The sequence below is a fragment of the Candoia aspera genome, chromosome 5 (assembly GCF_035149785.1).
Source record: "Candoia aspera isolate rCanAsp1 chromosome 5, rCanAsp1.hap2, whole genome shotgun sequence".
In the NCBI taxonomy this organism is placed as follows: Eukaryota; Metazoa; Chordata; class Lepidosauria; order Squamata; family Boidae; genus Candoia; species Candoia aspera.
Window position 1 is genome coordinate 100,925,601 of NC_086157.1, and position 21,096 is coordinate 100,946,696.

General features: G+C 39.6%; 1 protein-coding gene across 1 annotated transcript; it reads left to right on the forward strand.

The window, feature by feature from the left end:
• The first annotated feature begins 9,451 nt into the window (after window positions 1-9,451).
• LOC134498400 (collagenase 3-like) lies at window positions 9,452-20,718 on the forward strand. The gene is made up of 10 exons (XM_063304477.1): window positions 9,452-9,574; window positions 9,816-10,054; window positions 11,764-11,912; window positions 12,277-12,402; window positions 13,721-13,882; window positions 14,547-14,664; window positions 16,653-16,786; window positions 17,937-18,096; window positions 19,196-19,299; window positions 20,487-20,718. The coding sequence occupies exons 1-10, from the start codon at window positions 9,452-9,454 to the stop codon at window positions 20,585-20,587; spliced, it is 1,416 nt and encodes a 471-aa protein (XP_063160547.1). The 3' UTR covers window positions 20,588-20,718.
• Window positions 20,719-21,096: the final 378 nt, after the last annotated feature.

Genomic DNA, 21,096 nt, shown 5'->3' on the forward strand with positions numbered 1-21,096 from the left:
CTGATATGTGACCATTTAAATTTAGCAGGTGATGATTCTTTCTGTCATTTCATAGAGGATGAAAAATGGCAAGATCCTTGTGCCACCTTGTGATATACTGCAGTTCCTAGAGCAGTGTGCCAGAAGAATACACTGTAGATTTTAAAATGCTGCTGTACGGTTCTTCCACAAATCCAAAGGGCCACTAAGCATGGCTGTGTCCAGCTCTTTAGGGAGACCATGGGAGACCTTGACAAGGCTGACAAGGGACTGAAGGAAAAATTTCCAATAAATGCCTCTCTGAGCCAGTCACTACTGATCTCTCAACTTCACCTCTTCGTGTCATGGGTGAAGAAGCACAACCAATTTGGTACACCTTGTCCGTTGTTGGATGCTGTTGACTTAAGTGGAAAAATCTAAGCCTACTTTACTACTTCTGGGCTGGGGGTGAGTGAAAGGCAAGTTGGAGGACATGGAAGGAAAAAAAAAGGTTGCTACAGAATGTTAGTGCTGTGTTTAGATACAAATGGGGACATGGCCTAAGACTGCCTTATTTCTCTGTCACCTGGATTTCATGCAGGTCCTAGACATGTGAGTTAGTGCTGCCAAAATCATTAATTATCTTGAACCCCCACATTTCATTTTAAAAATGAAAACAAGTGTTTAGCTCATATAGCATGGTCCAGCAAACAGGTTGTGGCAATGGTGAAATATTCAGCCCATCTTTTGTTCAAATACATATTTTGTGCAAAATTACCTAAGAAAGGCCAACCATCTGTTCTCTTCCAATAAAACAACTTTGGAAGTGGTGTTTCCAAAGAGTGGGAAATCAGTGCTGGTATGGATTGTTTATCTCCTTCCCAACTTACCAGATGGGTTACACAATAATGTCCATAATGTGGAAGTGTCATGTTCACTGTTTCAATGTGCACTGTACATCGTAACGTTTCACATGCCATGGTGCTGATGTGCATTTCTGTTGGGAGGGAGCTGCTGTGAAACTTTGTGCCAAGCTCTGTATCTATGTTCATTTCAATGGAATGTGTTTGGGTTATGTGCTCTGTTCAAGGACTTTTCCTGCAGACCATCAGAAACCGTTAGGAGCACCTGGGATTGTGAACTGGGGAAGATTCTATGGGGGGAGGGATTTCATTTGCACCAAGGGTTTTTAGTTTGCATTTGGCACGCTTTTATCATTCTCAACTTTTTTTGTGATCCTGCATACTATTCGTTAATAAATCAGATATCTTTATGAACCTGTTCATGAGTCTGATGGTGTTTTAGGATAGGCAATCATTACATAAAGCTGAGAATGGGAAAAAGTTATACCGTTAGCTCCTACCAAGAAAAGTTCTTGTGAGGGAAAATAGTTAATGATGGCCGAGCCAACAGGTAAGAGTGGAGAACTGAACCTCACCCCAGAACCCTCGGGTTTCAGGCAGGATCCAAGTTCCAGCCCTGCGGTGGAGGAGTCCGATGATGGGAGAGAACCAGAGCCACCATCACCCAACAAATCGCCTGCAGAGTCGATCACCTGGGAGGCAGTGAGAGACTTGCATCGGTTCCCGCTGACCCCAGACGTAGAGTTTACCATGGTGTCAATGGGGAGACAGCCTAACACGCGGGGGGGGGGGGGAGGAATCTCAAACCCCTGAAAGGCTAAGAGTGGTAGAGGCAAAATTAGAATCGATGGAGTACATGCTAAGAACCTTGTATCTAGCATGGGGGGGGGGCAGCCGAGGTGCGAAGGAGATTCCAGCTCCACACACTCATACCCCATCCCCCCGCCTGGACTGCCGGTGGAGCGGGGATGAAGACGGCCCCGGGATGAATCCCCACCCCACAGAGTTCAACCACCAGTGCCCCCACCCTGTGGAGGGAGAAATACGGTAACCGGGGCCACAACCACTCAAGCAGCAGCTGATTCAGCTCCAACAGGAGTGGGGGTGAAAGACTTTTCCATTAAGTTTGATGGGGATCCAACCAGTTTATCTTTCTTCCTCACTAACGCTAAAAGTTACATGAAGCAGTTTGGACCAGATGCAAGGTTTTGACAAAACCAAAGTGTCCAGCAAGTTCGTCATCATGGGAACGCTGCAAAACATCAGCTCTTAAAGTGTCAGGCACATAAAGGCGGTGTTCCACCCACGCCAGACCGTTTTCAAAAGAAACATTGTCCCTATTAGCTAGCAACCAAGTGTCAGATTTCAGTGCCTGGAGACAGTCCTTCTGTAACTGACAAGGAACTTGCACTTCCACTTCCCAGACGGGGCTGGGGGTGGGGTTGCCTGCACACGGGTCTGGCTCTGGGTGACAGCAACCAAGCCCAGTTGTGGTTCAGTGAGAACAGTCCCAACCACATCTGCCACCTGGTCAAGGTCCTGAGGTAAATGTGACAAAGCATCGGCCAGAAAGTTTTTCTTTCTCGGAATAAATTTTAACTGGAAATCAAAGCGACTGAAAAATTGAGCCCAGCAAATTTGTTTAGGACTGAGACGCCAGGGGGTGCGGAGGGCTTATTCAGTGATGAATAAGAAACCAGATGAAGTAGTCAGACATTCGCCTACGGTGATTAAAAAGAATCCAACTTCCAACTTCTCCAACTTCCTTCAAAGTCTAATGGAGAACAAGAGATAGCTACCACAGTAATGATAAATCATTGTGTTATCCCTTCCTCCCCCTCCAAGTCTCTAACAGTTCCTATTTCTTTTCTCACCAATTAGTTTCTCAGATTCACATGCACATCCAAGGGAGCTGAAGAACAACCAGTCCCAAACATATAAAGCAGTTTCTCCTCTGAACCCCCAAATTCTAAATAATGGAAAGGCAAAATAATAAGCTCCTCCATACAATTCATCATGACACTATGGAAATAACTCCACAGGGAGGAATAATAATAGTAATAAGGCTATTAGTATTACTAAAAGTAATAATAATATGATTACTATTGCTAATAGAAATACTAGTAATAGTAATAATACTATTAGTAATACCAGTAATATTATTACTGATAATAACATGACTGTTTCTAAATATGTATGATGCTGAATCCTTCCAGACTCCCACAGGGTCACCATAAAACCATGCAATGAAAAATTAAATATCCATGGCAATACAAGCCAGAACCCAAACCAACACAATACAGTAATTAACACAACAACTAGTAAATTGATATATTTAAATAATAAACAAACTGGAAAAGTTAACTGGGAAAAAAAAATGATGGTGACCGAATCGTCCCCGAAGGTGCCCTGGAAGAGCTCAGCTTTAACTAACTTCTAGTGCTAATATTGCTTTCAGGTGGGGGGTGAGCTGTTCCCAGGTATTGGCGCCATGACATGAAAAACATTTTCAGGCTGCAGTCCACTTCATCTCACAAAAAGGGGACACCACTACCCGTTTCTCCTTGGATGGATGGATTCAGATGAGAGAAGATCATCTTGTAGCTACTTGAAGCCAAACCATATAGGTCTTTATAAGTCAAAACTAGCACTTGGAATTGCATCCAGAATTCATACTGGCAGCCAATATGGGCCCATAAAACAGATATAAAGTATTTGTGGTGATGAATAATGAGCCATGATTACATGGATTTAAAGAAGGATTAAATGACTCAAGAGGGAAAGGTATCTTCTTGTGATTGATTCAGGGGCGCTACGCCACCGAGTATTGATTAATACGTTTCTGTTAATGTTGTCTTTTCCTCCCTTTTCTTCTTCTGGCACTGCTGTTTTCTGTTCCCACCGCTCAATGGTATCTGCAGAGTGTCAGCCCCCCTGAGTAGACCAGACCCAGGAAATCAACTTCACAGGAAGCTTGAAACTACTTTTATAGATATTGGGCATAATAACAGAATCTCGCAAATCTGATTGTTTTATTTTATTTATTTATTTATCTATCACATTTTTATCATTCTTATGCTGTACCTCCCATCCCCCCCCACTTTTACTGCGGCGAATCAAGGAGGTGTCTGCCTCTGCTGCTTCTAAATATTATCTCGTTTCTTAGGGCTTAAAAAATGTTTCAGCCCCCTTTGGTTAGGTAACAGTTCTTGCATATTTCCATCAAGGTCATCTTTTCTACTCTCTACATAGCCAGCCCCCCCAATGGTGGCCACAACAGTGTGTTTGAAGGTGCACCCATCTTTATCTGTGTCACACATGAAAAGCATATGCATGCCATGCACATAAAAAACAGGCTGTCTTTGAATCCAAAGCACTGCTCAACCATACTAGGACCTGCTAAGAACAGAATATAATTAAAGAGTAGAACATTTTATTTTCAAGAAATAATTTCTAAAGAAAAAGAAGCTCTGGACAAAACTCTCGTAAGTTCCAGTTAAAATAAATTAAAATGTGACACAGCTAGCTGTTCATCACAATCTAGGGGTTTGGTGGTCATCTTGTCTTTTTAATTACACCTTTTTGGTCTCAGTAAAAAGATGATTCACAGTGAAATCAATCCAGTCCAACCCATGGCTGTCACAAATAATCAAAATTGCCTAAATAGTTTATTTACATAACATACGCAGTCTTCCATTCCTGAACAAGGTGAAATGTCTGCCTGCCTTGTTAATCCAGGATAATGCTTCCTAGTCTAGATAGGCTCATTATGGTTTATGAATAACAATTATATGTAGTGTCTACTTTTTTTCCTGAGTACTGTTGTACATGGTGCTAAAAATGTGACTTATCCCAAACACAGCCTGGATTTAAGTCAACATTGTGCTCTGTGGTTGCCTAAATAAAAATGGGCAAGAAATTAAACAGCAGAAATAACAAAAGCCCACATTCTGCAGTTTCTCAATTCCTTTCATGCTGTAAAATAGAAGTTTTGTTTTTCTGCACTGGCCCATTTAAATCAGGGTTGTGGGTTTTTATTAGTATTATTATTCCAAAGGCCACAATAATTATTTTTTGACTGGTCAAGCACACCTCAAAGAACTAGACTTGACCAGGACAAAAATTAAAATTAACTTTATTTAGTATACTTTTAAATTTAATTAAATTTAATTTTTAAATTGGTTAAAAACTATTTTAGTTTCCCCACCCCCACCAAGAATTGATGAATTCATTGTTTGTTCATTTGCTACTTATGTACTCCTCCTCATCTTAATTACTTACTGAAAATCTGTTATTCATAGCTGACTTAAAAGGAAGAGATAGAGTGGGAAGCATGCATTTTTTTTTCTCAAAATGATTTTGCTGCTGAAGACAAAAGGCAAATTCTCTACACTTTCCAAGCAAATGATTTTTGAAGCCCTGATAAAAATAGCCATAATCAATCCAATGAAGATGGAAAGGGCAAAAACTCATGAAAGATTTTAGAAGAAGTCACAGAGACATGGAAGTTGAAGACAGGAAAATGATACTGGTTCTCTAATCAGTCACTTAATAATGCTTCAAAGTAACTTACACACTCTCAAAAGTTACATACAGTAAGGAAGATTAAATAGAAAATTGTATGACAAATCAGTTATGATATAAAGTAAAATAGCCAATCAGAGCCCAAATCTTCTATAATGCTACACACCTTTGTGTACACAGGGAGCGGAAATGCAGCTACTGGTTACTATGATAGTACAGGTCTGTTTCCCTGTCTAACTGCCACACCTTTCCAGGAGTGAAACTAGAAAATTAATGCAATGAGTAATTCTACCCACCTCCAACTGTTTGTGTTCTTTGGTGGAATTCACTACAATACTGCTATTATCCTAATAATTGATTGGACTTTAATCAGTGGGATTTCCTGTCAGACTAGGATTGTTATCTAAAATCTGGGTTATTTTTAGAAGTATAGTAGGAAGCAAAACACATACTGAAAAGTCACATAGTGGACAATGTTTGGGAGTAAGTAGTTCATGATGCAATAGAAGAGTTCTCATGGAAATGCAACAAAGGTGACAGTTAATGGTTCCTTTGAATCAGCTCAGCTGGCACCTTCATAGACATCTTCATAAAGTTTTCTTGGCTACAGAATCCAAGTGGTTTGCCACTGTTTTCTTCCAGGACATTTTTCAGTCTAGTCTACAGCCATCAGATTTTCTGATAGTCTTCTATCAAAGAGAGCCTGTTTGGCCTAGTGGTTAAGGCACCAGGCTAGAAACTGGAAGACTGTGAGTTCTACTCCCACCTTAGGAACAAAGCCAGCTGGGTGACTTTAGGCCAGTCACTCTCTCTCAGCCTAACTCAACTCCCAGGGATGTTGTTTTGGGGGAAAATAGAAGGAGGAAGGAGTATTAGGTATGTTCCCCACCTTGAGTTTTTTATAAAAATAATAAAGGTGGGATAAAAAAACCTAAAAAAAATTACTAACCAGGCCTGATCCTTCAGAGCATCCAACCCAGATGTCAGCCCTACATGGGAGACCAGGCTAAGAAAACAAAGCCATTTGGTCAGGACTTCTTTTATTATAACAGCTATGGTGACATAATCTTCAAGTATGAATGTGCTTCCTCCTCCCTCACTTTATCTTCATATGAACTAGGGAAGGGCTTCTCTGAGGCTTTTACTCAAATTAGTTTTTTGGCCCGGGCTCAAGCCCCACTTATATGACGATTGTTTGGTAGTAGTTCTTCCCCCTGTCCTTCAAGGCCCTTCCCTATGCCCTCTACACCAGATAAGGTCATCCATGGGCTATCACCTGCTGAAGCATGCAAGGAAATAATACTAGTGAGTAAGGTTGGATATAGCTAATTGTGTTGACCTTTCATTTGCAAAAATTGTGTTATTATTGTATTATTTATAGATATACCACTCAGGTTGCAATCCTGAGTGGTATATCTTTCTCATCTTTACTTGGGAATAAATTCAACTGAACTAGCTGGGAATTATTTCTGAATAGACAGGCATAGAACTGTACTATAAATTTGTTGGATCTTCTCCCATATACTAAGCATGGTCAACCTGAGAATCCAGTGCCACATATAACCCTAATCCCATTTCTGTGATCCCCAGAGCGCCTTATGATTACAACTGCCTAAAATTGGGGGAATGGTTTCTTGTTGTGATGTAAGAAACATAACACACCACTGAAGCATGTCTAAGTATTCAATATATCTGTTGTCTTCCCCTTTTTCCTCTTCCCACAAACTTGTGAAGCATAATTATTTTTCTTAGTCCATCATCCATTTATACCATATGCCCCACATCAATGAGTTTCTGCTTGGTGATCATTGCTTCAAGGGAACAATTAAAGGTGGTCTACCTTTACCTTATATGAAGTCACAGTTTTTTGTTACTCCAGGATCTACAGTAACTCAAACAGGACAATGAGAAAATGTGTTTTTCTTCTCCTTGCTCTCAGCCTTTAGAAGCTGGCAAAAATCTAAACGACCTTGAGCCATCTTCAAACTGCTTTTGAAGGCTTGGGAAGTAGAAACAGTAATAGTGTGGAAGTTGTCCCAAATTCCATGTATATACCTATACTATACTTCCCCAAAGTTCTGCCCTGATTTTAACAAAAATCTGAGCATGTGAAGAAATGAACACTTTTGAAACGAGTCATTGAAAGAAACAGGGGGTGCTGGACATATGCATCAAATTATCATACAAAGAACATGAGACCAGGATGCAAACCCACAAAAAGTACAAGTTGATTGACATGCACCACACCTTGCAACACAGTGCTTAAATCTATACATAATCTAGAATTGTACATTTTAAAAAGAGAGACATCTGTTCCTGCAGTCACTCTAAGCAACTATTTCAAGTAGCAGATGCCATTTCTCTTCATCCCTGCCATAGAATCCCCTCTTCATGAATTATAGAACATGTAGGTTAGGTAATCTAATCTCTATCCCCAAAGCTAGTCTGGTGGTTTCAGGTATGGAAAAGAACCTTGTCCTGTTGACATTGTTTGAAGTAACAGCCGCTTGGTTTTCCAAATGTATGTAGCATGAGCACCGTCTGGCCCTTCAGCACAGATGGTGAAACAGGTTGGACCAGCTATGAGAGGCATGTAAAGGGAGCATGTAGGACACAAACATGGAATTTTACCCCTGCCCAAATGCTATCTGTAGGTGGTTGTTCCAGATACTGTATGTTTCCTCCTCCTGGCTCTCCTATCATTGATAGCAAGTGTGGTGTAGCAGTTACAATATTGGACTAGGAACAAGAGGGCCATGTTCAAGTCCAGCCTCGGCCATGGATACAAGCTCATTGGGTAATGTTGGGTCAGTCATTTAGTTCAATCTCACAAGGTTGCCCTTGTGAGACAAAAAAGAAGAAGAAGAAGTTGGAGCCCTATGTATGCTGCCTAGAGCTCCAGGAGTGAAAGTAGGATATGGATCAAACAAACCAATATAAACAAATGAAAAGTACCTGAAGCAACCATTTAGAGCAATTCCAGCATCAGAGCTTTGCACTCTTTGGCTCTTGCCAGGTTCTTACTATAACAAAAATCTTGGCACCTTTTTGAACTAGACCAACAATGCCCTCTGAATTTGTACTTCTATTCACAAACCAGCAAAGTCTGTGGCAATGTTCCTGGAACTGGCGTGGTGTTTCTGTGTGTCTCCCAGTTCCCCAACTTACATGCTTTACCATCATTATCTGTTTGACTGACTGATACAACATCTTTCTACTCCAGCAAGTACTCAAGGCAGCTAACAAAATGGGAGAGAGACAGATGATAGATAGATGATAGGTGGATGGATGATAGATATGCAGGCAGGCAAGCAGATTTTCCAATATGGCCCTATGGAAAATTTACACTGCATCTTCCTGCTTCAAGCAGCCAGCTTCAAGGTTTTCTCAAAAGCCTACACATTTTCTGGTAAATTTCTCCAATGTCCAAAATGTTTTAGCATTTCCTTGCCAACTCCTTGCAAATTCACCATCCATCTTTATCCACCCTTCCCCTCCAGCCCAAATCAGTGACAATGATCTAAGTTAAAATGTATCCCCTCCCACAACTGATCCAAAATGGCTAAAAACATCATTCCAGGCCATTGGGGGAAATTTAAATGGTGGCACACAGCTACAAATGGCTGCCACCTGGATTCCTTCCTGACCCATGGAAAAAATCCTACACATTGAGGCATAAGTCAGAGGAAAGACAGAGATGTCTGCTCAGGATAAAATGCAATTGTTTCTCAGGCCTAGTTTGTCAGACAAAAGAATTTCTTCCCAAAGGGCAATAAAAGGTCAAATGCATTGTTGCAAAGTCACCAGAAAAAGAAGCCCTCAGCTTTTTCCACAACACCTGGGAATATGCTGAGGCCATGCTTATTTAAAGCCACAATGCTAAAGCCATCAGTGGGACAACAGAAGATTCCCCAAACCCAAAACCTTCTTGAGGGAAGAAGGGGTGGGGGGGAGAGCAGAGTAAGGATGTTTACTCTATAGGGCTCGGAAGCTGAAACTTCTTGGTGAAACATGATGAATCATCAGAGTAGCTCTATAAAAGGCATGCCAGGTTATTTTGCTAAACCATCAGAGTTCCAGCCTTCAGCATCCCTTGATCTTGCAAGATGCATCCAAACTCTGCAGCTGCTTTTTTTCTATTGCTGGGCATGTCCTGGTGTTTTAGGTTGCAGATTTCAGATGAGGATGATAGTGATGAGTTCACAAAACAGGACCTGGAGTTTGCAGAGGTAAAGTGATTGTCCACATTACTGCATCTGTCTTTCTTTTGTGTGTTGCCTTCTTCTCTTTCAACAGGTGAATGGTAAACTACAGTTTAAAAGACCTGGGCTTTTATTTTTGTGAGCCTGTATGGAATATTACTACTTCTATTTCTATTTCTGCTAGTGATACTTTTATGTTACTATTGCCATCAGTATTAAAGTGCCATATGGGAAGACTATTTTTTCCTCTCCTCTTCCTTCTCTCCAGCACTATTTGAAGACTCACTATAATCTCCGGTCAAGTCCCGCTGGCATATTGAAGTCAGGTGGTATAGTCTCCACCAAGCTTCGAGAAATGCAGTCGTTTTTTGGACTGGAAGTCACCGGCAAGCTGAATGAAGAAACGTATGAGTTAATGAAGCAGCCCCGATGTGGTGTTCCTGATGTGGGGGAGTACAACTTTTTCCCTCGAAAGCTAAAGTGGTCCCATAATAATTTAACATACAGGTAAGAAGCAGCCTGTCTCTAGATCCAGATCCAAAGAATTTGTGCTGATGGATTTCCCGTGCCAGTGGCACCCATCACCTATGCTACCAGGGAAACATCTTTGAGGCGGAAGACTGGATTAAAATTTGGTGGAGGTTTGAAGGCCATGTTGGGTGGGACAATGAGGCAAAGTGATGGGATGGGATTTCCCATAATTTCCTAAGCTTTCTGAGGGATCTTTGGGGGGTGGGGGGCTTCTTTGTTTTTGAAAACTCTGTTAAGTGTCTTATGGTGGGCAGTGCAGGTTTTGTGTGTTTTCTTCCACAAAGCCACATGAAAGCACAATCACTGCCCAAGACTATCTAGGAGCTGCAAGAAACACCTTTGGAGATCACATGCAGGCGTGGGTACAGAGGGTGCCCATCCCAGACATAGGTCATAGCATTTTCTGTAAGATTGGGTTGGCATACATTGCTACGTTCCTCTTAAATTATAAACCTGAAGGAAATGCCATTTCATGTGGCAGACCAATAGCCCATTTTATCTATTAAGCCTTCTAAAAGGAATGCCAGAGCTTCACCTTGATACAGTAATAAATCTCTGTCTAGGAACGCAAACATGCACTGATTAACATAGAAGATTTGAAGGTGAGGCTCAGATAAGATGCTTTTACTGCAGATGCAAAAGCTGCTTTTAGAAGATGAACATCAGCTACTGCAGCATCTAGGAATTTTGCTATATTTATAAGTCAGATACTGGATTTAAACACTGCATCTGTTTTGCCTGCCTTTACTCTTTGCCACCCACTTCTCAGCCTTGGATGTGGACAATAACTGCGCCATGATTTGGTAGTAATCTTGTCTTTAGACTTACTGCTTCCAACCTAGCTGGTCCAGCTCACTCTAAGCTCTTAAGCGTTTGCTAATTCTGACCTCATATTCAAGACATCAGTCGGCCACTGGATTATACTTCCTCCCTCAAAGGCTTTATTTTTTAATGAAGCAGATTAGGTATTTACCATATAAGTTGTGTTTTTTTGTATGATTAGGCAATCAGATCTACTGAACTGAACTACTGTTTAGTTCAGCCGTATGAACACAAAACTAAGTGCAACATTTGTAAACCTTTTATTTATACTGTCATTTCTTGTCCTTTAGAAGAGGTAAGAATTTGAGCATATTTCAGTTATCCTATATGATTTCACTTCATGCTTCTGCTTACAAACTGTAAGCAAAGAATTGGAGCATAGGAATGAGGTGCTGGGATGTTTTTAATAGAAATGTCAATGTCATTTTAAATATGTTCCATATCCTCAGAGGGATTGTCTGCTTTCATTTTTGAGAATATCATACATGGCTAATACAAGATGAATGTTATGTATTTAAACACTGATTAATCACAAAGCAACTCCCAGTAAACAAGTTTAAGACAGACCACAAGTCTAACAGACCTGAACAGCCTAAATTATTTCAATTATGTATGAACTGTGTCTTTTATAGCCACTTCTAAAAATAAAGACACATTTGCTATTACTCTGTCAAACAGAAAAAAAGAAAAATGCCCACACATTTGGTGGCCAGAAAACCTACTTCAGTAAATAGGAAAACTGCTTCTATTTGCAAAATCAAAAGCAGAAAGGAGAGTATCACATTTGGATTATTGTCACTGCATGTTTTGCAATCTTCTTCAGAGTCTAAAAATAATAATAATAATTTGTCTGTTTTTGACAGGATTGTAAATTACACCCCAGATCTGAAAAAGTCTGAAGTGGACCGAGCCTTCAAAAAGGCATTCAAAGTCTGGTCTGATGTGACACCACTCAACTTCACTAGAATCCGTAGTGGCATAGCAGACATCATGATCTCCTTTGGAAGGAGAGGTAATTAGTGAGGAAATTGCTGCCTCAGTGGTTTTCTGATGAAGCCATGGAGGACATGGTTACTGATAGCTGCTAGTTTTGATGGGTGTTTGGTAATGCTGGAATCCCAAGCAGCATATCCAAAATTCTGGGGATCAACAGGACTATTATTGTCCTGTCTGAATTTGTGAGTGTTTTGAATGCTTTTGGTTGGTCACTGTGTAACAAGAAATGGTGGACTTCATGGGTAGGTGGCCTAATCCAGCTTCAGGGCTCTGTTTATGTTCTTTACTTGCTTTTGTATGTTAACAGAAGGGTTATCATTTTATTTGATTAGCAATTAAACATACTAATGGTATTTTATTATTGTTCCATATGTTTGTAGAGCATGGTGATTTCTATCCTTTTGATGGACCTTCTGGTCTCTTGGCTCATGCTTTCCCTCCTGGACCAGGTTCTGGAGGAGATGCTCATTTTGATGAAGATGAACTGTGGTCCACAGATTCCAAAGGTAACGTGTGCTTTAAAAAGCATTTCCACTACCTTCATGTTGTTTGGTTCTGAACAGTGTTTGATGCCAAGCTAGACAATATTTAACCAGTGACTTCTTTCATAAGCAGACTTCCCTTTTTGCTGAAATATGTATGATTCATCATTGTTCAGCTTCATAATTTCAAAGTCAGTACTGGCAGAACTGCTTATTTTGATTATCACTTCCTTGTCAATACTGCCAGGGCTGCATCAACTAATTCACTTCCTATTTACACCAATGTGAAAGTATATTCCATTGAATTCAGATGAAATAAATGTGCATATCCTTAGCAGGCAGAAGCACTTGTCTGGCCTTGGAAGCTAAGCAGGGTCAGCACTTGGATGGATTTCAGTAGAGAATTCCAGAGCTGCTGGCAAAAGATCCTGGAAGCCAGTTCTGTTCTGCTGCCAGGAAAAATATATGAACATGCCCCAGAAATCACCAGTTCTCATCTCAAAGAAAACATTACTTATAGATATATATAGGATTGCAGCCAGAGTTTGATATCATAGCCTAAAATAGGAACTGCCACATTTAGCTCTCTAGCCCTGATTGTATGGTGGTCTCTTGGAGCCCCTTTAGATCATGCCACTGAAATTCTGCACTAGAGGACAATCATGTGCTGGCACTATTTTTTCTCTCAGTATGGAAAAACCCAGGAAAATTGGCGCATTAATTTTGCTAGGTTAAAATAACCTATTGAGCCAGTGTGGTATAGTGGTTAAAGTACCAGGCTAGAAACTGGGAGGCCATAAGCACAACGCCAGCTAAGGGACCTTGGGCCAGTCAGTCTCTCTCAGACCTAGGAAGAAGGCAATGGCAAACCACTTTTGAAATCTTGCCAAGAAAACTGCAGGGACTTGTCCAGGCCGTTGCCAAGAGGTAGGTAGGCAGGTAGGTAGATATCTCTAGTAACCTCTCCAAAAATGGGGATGGGGTGGGATCAGAACATCTTTCTAGTGATAGAACTGCAGCGTCTCCATGCCCCTAGAAGTCCTTGGAGGCTGCAAACAGTAGGACGAAGAAATGTTGCCTCCAGATGCAAACAGGTAGTCCATCCCTGAGCAGTTTTGATATGTTGGTCAGTAATATAGATAACAGATACTATTTCCATTCATGGACAGTGGCAACATTGGAGGAGCATGTAATACTAATTAAACAAACCATTAAATGACAGGTGTTATTCTTTTTTATGCTATCAAAAGAAGCAAAAAACTCCCCAAAAACGGATTTCAATCTGGCAAAATTACAATGCAAGCTTGATTGTTTTCTTGACACAAGCCGTACTGTTTCCTAGGATACAACTTGTTTCTCGTGGCTGCCCATGAACTTGGCCATGCTCTGGGACTTGAGCATTCCAGAGATCCAGGAGCTCTGATGTATCCAATCTATACATATACAGGGAACACTGGGTTCTTGTTGCCAGATGATGATGTACAAGGAATCCAGGCTCTTTATGGTAAGCTGGTGCTTTGTGGTTGCTTCTGCTTATTGTAACGCTATACCAAAACCTGTGTTGCAATTTCTTAAGTTTTCTTCCTCTGCCAAAGAGGCCTCTGCTTTTCTATGTTATTCTCAGGATGCTTGAGCATTTCTCTGATTTCTCTTAGTAGAGTATTTGACTTTACTTTCTTGCTGAAGCAACACCAAACTGCTGGTCTTGTTGTTTACTGTAACTGATCTTTCCATTGCTCTGAAACGTTCCTGGCTGTCTATATCCAATCTTTAAAAAAAACAAACTAATGAGAACATTTCCTGATTAGCGATTTAATGAAAGCATGGGGAGGTGGAAGGCAGCACAAAACAGGAGAGATGATTTTACAATGAAAAATGGGACATTCACAAACACTCCTTGGCCATTGTGTAACTATGTGAGTGCAAGAACTCCACAATGGACCCACAAGAATTTCACTGAAACTCTCTTTCAAATAAATTTCTTCATCATTTGGATGAGAAGGGATAGGAGAAAAATAATGCAGAAATGTTATGCATTCCACAAATACATTATTTATTTAGTGGACTGCCCAAAGTCTTAGAATGCCACGCATACATAAGTATGGACTAATATTATATTATCATAATATGTAATTTATACTTAATTAGAAAACAATTTATTGACACAGGTGCAGGAGATCATGATCCCCATCCTGATCATCCAAAAACCCCTGAGAAATGCAGTGAAAACTTAACACTTGATGCTATCACAGAATTTCGAGGAGAAATGATGATCTTCAAGGACCGGTAAGATATAAATTAAATATGAAGGATTTCATTCACATTTATGGACTTTATGAGATATTTCACTGATATAAAGGAGGCATATAGAATTAAATTAAATTAAATCTGCACAACTTGACATCCATATGCATATCTTCCAAACATCAGAGATGAAAACATCTTTGCAACAATCACTTCCTCAAACCAATGATTAATCATTGCATTGTATGCTAACTTGATTATCCACCAACAGCTTGTTCTATATTCTGTAAAAACCAAGAGTATCTCTATTATTTCAGTTAAAGTCAAAAGCAGGCAAAGCAGGCAAATATACATTTTATTATCCTCTACAAATAAATTGTATATTATAGAGGTGACGGACTCGTCCCTGGGGGAGCTGGGGGTGTTGACAACTGACAGGAAGCTCTGGCCTGGGCTGGTCCATGAAGTCACAAAGAGTCGGAAGCGACTAAACGAATAAACAACAACAACAAATAAATTGTGCATTATGTGAATATCATCCTCATCACCATCATCTTATTCAATAGCTTTTATGTACATGTGCTTTTAGGGATAGACAGTCTGTAAATTTAGGTTGTTTGACCATTATGGTCTGCCTAGAATTATACTTGCAATCAAAATACCTTGAAATCAATCAAACTCAAGTTGGAAGTTGCCAAGCTGACTCCAGATGACCCTTTCCAGATCTACTTCTTGAGCTTAAGACTTGTTTAAGTTGACCTATCAGTATCTCTGAAGGTCTGATGAAGGGGTGGTTGAAAACTGTGCTCATATTTTAGGACTATTCTCTGCTTGTATCTATCCATGACATAGTTGGGACCTGTAATATCGTTTTTGGTTCTGTCCCCATGTCATTGCATTTATTTTATCCCCAGGCCATGAGAGATATAAGCTTAAACTGTCATTAACTGTCTAGGTGTTAATGTTTTCCCTCTGATCCCAATGGTATCCCCAACTTGAATAAAATCTGCTAGGCCTGCAGGGAGCTTGGAGGGAACTTGGGAGATTGGCAGTGACTGGGAACAGAGGCAATTGATGGAGGATAGGCATCATTGGTGTGTGTTGTTGTGTGTGTGTGTGTGTGGGGGGGATAATAAATTTCCTTCTAATATAGTTTTCTGCCAGGATATATGGATTCAGCAATTCAGTTTAAGATTTCAACATTCAATTTCAGACTTCAGTTCACAGAGGGGAAAGCCCTCAGTGACCCAAAGGGAACATGGTCTTTCTTATCTCTAATAATGCTTCTGATTCCTAGAATAAGAAAGCTAGTACTGTATATGATACTGTTGAATGTATGCATGGTAATAAACATGCTTTATAACTTGAATATTTACATTCAAGTTTTTATATTGCCAGCTACCGATGTCTCTGTGAGGTTTTTATTTTAAGGCCTAATTTCAGAAACCCACAGCACAAGCCACAATGGATATATGAAGTTCTTTATTAGGTCTTTACCTCAGACTGTCAAAGCCACAACTGGCTCCACTTCCTCCCACCTCCCTTCTTAAGCCTCCTGCTTTTTCTTTGTCCCACTCCTTCCTCTGCGTTGACAGCTTGTGTGATGGTGGCCTCTCAGTCTCTCAGTTGTGAATGGGGTTGCTGCCATCTGCTCTCTTCTTATCCCTTGCCTCTTCATTGCTTGTAGTCTCTCCTCTATCCTTCCTTCCCTTTGATGTGTAAGGTTAGAGTACCCAGGTGCAATTAACCATTGCCCCTTGGTTCTCCATCCTTACAGTCTCACAGTGGTTGCTATAAACAGAAAAACAATAAACATAGGCAATTACATTAAAAGCAAAGAGTTTTTAAACCCTTCTTAAATGCCAAACCAGAGTTCAGTTCCCTCAATTCAACAGAGCTATTTAATGGCTGTGACATTTATTGGTAGCTGTACAATATTGCCCTAACTCCAGACAATCAAGTTCTAGAACCAGTCAGTATGTTCAATAAAATGTTGGCATTCTATAACAAAACATTCCTCTCCCTCTTAGATTTTTCTGGCGCCTACATCCTCAGATGGTTGAAGCAGATTTGGTGCAAATTAGATCATTTTGGCCAGAAATTCCAAGCAAAATTGATGCAGCATATGAACACTCTGACAAAGATCGTGTGCTGTTTTTTCGGGGTAAGTTGACGAAGATTTTTTTTTTATGTTTAATTTATGTCCTCCTCTCCATCAAAAGTGATACTCCAATTTGCTAATGGTAATAAAAATTAAAAATAAGTTATAATTCTGGCAATTAATGAAGTTACAATTAAAACAAAATTTAAAAGCATTAAATACATACAGTATAACTGTTAAATAAAGACAATGCCTAATTAAAGTCCACCTCTGCCTCTTAACTGCCAAAATAGAAATATTTTGTTTGCAGTTGTTGTTTTTTTAATCAAAAGTATGTTACTGAACCTTCTGTGGCTTTTTAATCATTGGGAGAAGGTATTATCCAGTTAGAGAAAAGTTTAGGGATTAATTGAATAGATGAAATAAACCACAGACACAAAAATTCTATTGGCAAGTGGGTGAATTTTAATAGCAACAAGAAGCTGGTATATTTTTGCTTCAGTTCCAGTGCTGTGTTAAAGAAATGGAAAGTTTTAGATCCTATAGGTTCATGCCTTCTCTCCATTTTCCCTAACCCACCTACTGAATATTTTCTTTTTTGTTTTATCGATGCCCAAGTGACTGTTAGCTGAAACTGGGTTTGCAAGATTGGATCTTCATCTCTATGGTCATACTCAGACCTCTTTATCTTGGTCCTTGGAGGGGGGGATGCAAAACTTCCAATAGCCTCTAGGATGCATCCCCAGAAATTATAGGACTGCGGTATAAATTAGCCCTTCATAAGAGTCTTTACCCATAATTACATACCAATATTAGAATGAACAATAAGGAACTATATGGCATCACAAGACTCTTTCGTGGTTTCGCTACAAAATACTTATGTAACTTCCCCTGCTAGAAACTGTATTAGAATGGACAGTGTTCCAACTAAAGTCAAGTCTTTCAAATCCCATTGCTTTCTCCAGGGCAGACTAAAAGTTCTGCCTTTAGGAATCAAATTTAAACTCAATCAGGATGCTGCCCCAAATATATAAAGTGAAAGCATCTGGTATTTTATATGTTTTATTCACCGTCACTTTCTCCTTGTGAAACAATTCTTGCTTGGTTTCATTACACAGCAATGGAAACTTAGGTTGAGACTTCCTCAGGTCTAAGAATGTATAATGACTATTATGTAAAATATAATAGAATATGTTTTCTACTTTTGTTACAGGCAAAAAAGTTTGGGCTTTGAATGGTTATGACATAATAGAGGGCTACCCTAGAAAAATTTATGAACTGGGTTTCCCAAAATCCATAAAGACAATAGATGCAGCTGTCCATATAAGCGAGACTGGGAAAACTCTCTTTTTTACAGGAGAAGAATACTGGAGGTATGTTGAAGATTCTTCTCACCATCTTTTGTTGATAGGTAAAGATAAATAAGCCCTTGAATCAAATTTGATTCAAGGTGACTTCATGGTTATGTCCATGCAGTTTTCATGACATCAGTACAGGAATGGTTTCCTTCTTTTTACTTTTTATTATTTGTCAGTCCTGGATTTTCTGGAGTTCTCCCGTCCAAGCAGATGTCTGATCCAACGCTATTTAGCTACCAATCTTAGACAAGAGCAGCCAGGTGCTACCATCTCCTGTTAAATTATAGTCAGATTTTCTTTCTCATCCTTTCAATCGTTCTGGTTCATAACTGTCATGGTGTACTAGAACACTTTTAATTAATAGGATGTTCAGATATTTAGATTATAGTTATACTTAGAATAAATCCAGGGGAACAAACAGGAATCACCTTCATCATTATGTTGATGTAGGCCAAGAAAACTTCATAATTAACAATTAAATTATTTATTTATTTATTTTATTCAGGTTTGCTTCAGGATGTCTATTTTATATATGATCATATCTAGATTCAATTCATCATTTAACTTTTTTCAGAATGGAGAAATAGTTGCAGGCAAGGTTATTCTGTTATATTAAAGTAAATGTCATGGAAATGTCTCATTTAGAAAATACATCCCCTGAATTTTAAGCAATCAGTATAATTCTGTTGATCTGTTGCTGTTTAAGCTTACTCTGTCTCTCTTTTCTGTTGCAGTGCGTGAAGCGATAGTCATTCAAACTTTTTGTGTAGCACCCCCACTTTATAATGTTAATAAAAAAGATTGTGTAGACACACACACATATGAGTATGTGTCTACTGACATAGGAAATAAACTTTTTTGTATGTTCCAGCACACACTGGTGCACTGCTGCTGGAACTATGTATCTTTCAGGGTAGCTCTATTCAACCGCTTTGTTTTTCTAGCACTTTATGTTATTGACGAACCATTTGTATAATCTGGATGTTATATTTTCTGTGCTGTAAATTGTGTTGAAAAGAAATCCTTGACAAAGAATTGCAATATATACAATGCTGTAAATAAACAATGGATAACAATAGTAATTGTTTTTCATTTGTTCACATCTTCAATGTAGTTATGATGAACAGAACCAGGTCATGGACAAAGGCTACCCTAGATTTATAGAGGATGATTTCCCAGGAATTGGTCACCGGGTGGATGCAGTCTATCAGAAAAATGGTATGTGTGTTTAGTTTTTGAGGGATGGGGACACTTGCGGGCTTCCAGTGTCCTTAGGTAACTGCTCTTTTTTCTGGACCACCACTGCCACAGTCCTTGATAGATTGGCCTAGTTTCCATTTTAGTTTCTACAAAATCATCAAGTAGTGTTCCCTTGGGGCACTGGCCATTGTTCCAAACAGACATAATCCATCCAATCTACCTGAAAGGTACCAAATTGAGGGAGGCTCCTCTGAGATGTTGCGGGGGAATTAAAATGATAAGTAGCTTCAGCCTCCTCCTTTTATTCTCCTTGGAAAGGAGGGATCTAACCAAACCATTAACCCCTTCCTCAGAACATGATATCACCCTTTTCTCTTCCTTCCTCGTAATATTAAGCAGAGCTCCTTTTATTTGGAGATTTGTAACAGACTGAGAAAGGGGCCAGGAAGAAAATAGTCAGAAGTCATCCCAAAGTTGTCTTCTGCCTTCGTGGAAAGGGGAGGAGCAACATTTTGCCCACAGCTTTTTGTAACTTCCTTTTTTAAAAAAATGGTGAGATACAACAGATCAGCCATCAATAGACACATACACATAAACCACATGTATGCACCATTCAAAAGAGACAATAAAAAATCTGGGAAGAAAACAAAAACACCAGAACACATCCCCTCCAGCAGCCAACACTCAGATGCATCAACAGCAGAGAAACAATCAGGCAGAAAACAAGACTCTAATCAGGGAACCATAAGGAGGAAATCACATCCCCACCAAAACTGGCAGGGCAAGCTGCTATGTATCACCAGGCAGAAAACCCCACACTTACTTGCACTGCTGATGTGACCTAGTTGGGTAATGAAATGTATGCAAGCAAACAACCAAACTCAGAGAGTACCAAGAACTCCATGGTTCAACCCTATGCTACAGATACCCTTTGGCTGAAAGTTTCCTCCTTCCCCTGCTCTGGGCAGGAATATCCTGGGAATAGAATTAACTCCCTGAAGTATCCTGCTAATGGGAGCAAACTCAGAATCTAGGTCCTTGTGTTTTGAAAAACTGTATTCAACACCAGCAACAATATTATTATTGTACGCTGCCCAGAGTCACCTTTGGTAAAATGGGCAGCCATATAAATTTGATTAATAAACGAACAATGTGGTAGCAACAACAAGCAGTATTTTTAACTAACTAGTTTTCATCTTTTGTAGGCTATTTATATTTCTTCAATGGACCACTACAGTTTGAATTCAGCATCTGGAGTGAAAGAATTATTCGTGTCTTGGGAACTAACTCGATTTTCTGGTGCTGAACATATTAAGCCAGGTTCTGAACTGTGGACTAATTTGCTACTCATGAAAAATAATATTGTATATGGATATTTTTTTAAACTAGAGCTTGATTCTGTGAACAAGCTCAGATAATGTTGCCACTGATTTTATATTGTATATATGGGACATATAGATATCAGTCTGGAACTGAGTTAAATTGAAAGGGTTTAGTTTTTCATCATGTATAAACATTTTGTGTGGATTAGCCGGCTCTTTGGCTTTGAAATGGAGATGAGCACCGCCCTATAGAGTCGGACCCAACTGAACTTAATGTCAAGGGAAACCTTTACCTTTATAACAGTATTTAATAGTTGAATAAATAAAATGACAATCTTCCTGTCAAGGGCTGATTGGAGAAACTAAACCTGTTAGAAAAAAGAGTGCATCCTTGTTGGCAATAGGCAGCATCATGCAATCTTCCAATAATAAAATTAAAAATAGTTTTTTTGGAGTGGGGGAAAGATGTTTGAATTTCAGAATCTTGTGAGAG

Excerpts from the sequence above, each read along its gene's own strand:
- LOC134498400 (XM_063304477.1), top strand. The coding sequence starts at position 9,452 with ATGCATCCAAACTCTGCAGCTGCTTTTTTTCTATTGCTGGGCATGTCC. Across the intron at positions 11,913-12,276 it reads GATCTCCTTTGGAAGGAGAG|AGCATGGTGATTTCTATCCT; the intron begins GTAATTAGTGAG and ends ATATGTTTGTAG. Across the intron at positions 14,665-16,652 it reads ATGATGATCTTCAAGGACCG|ATTTTTCTGGCGCCTACATC; the intron begins GTAAGATATAAA and ends TCTCCCTCTTAG.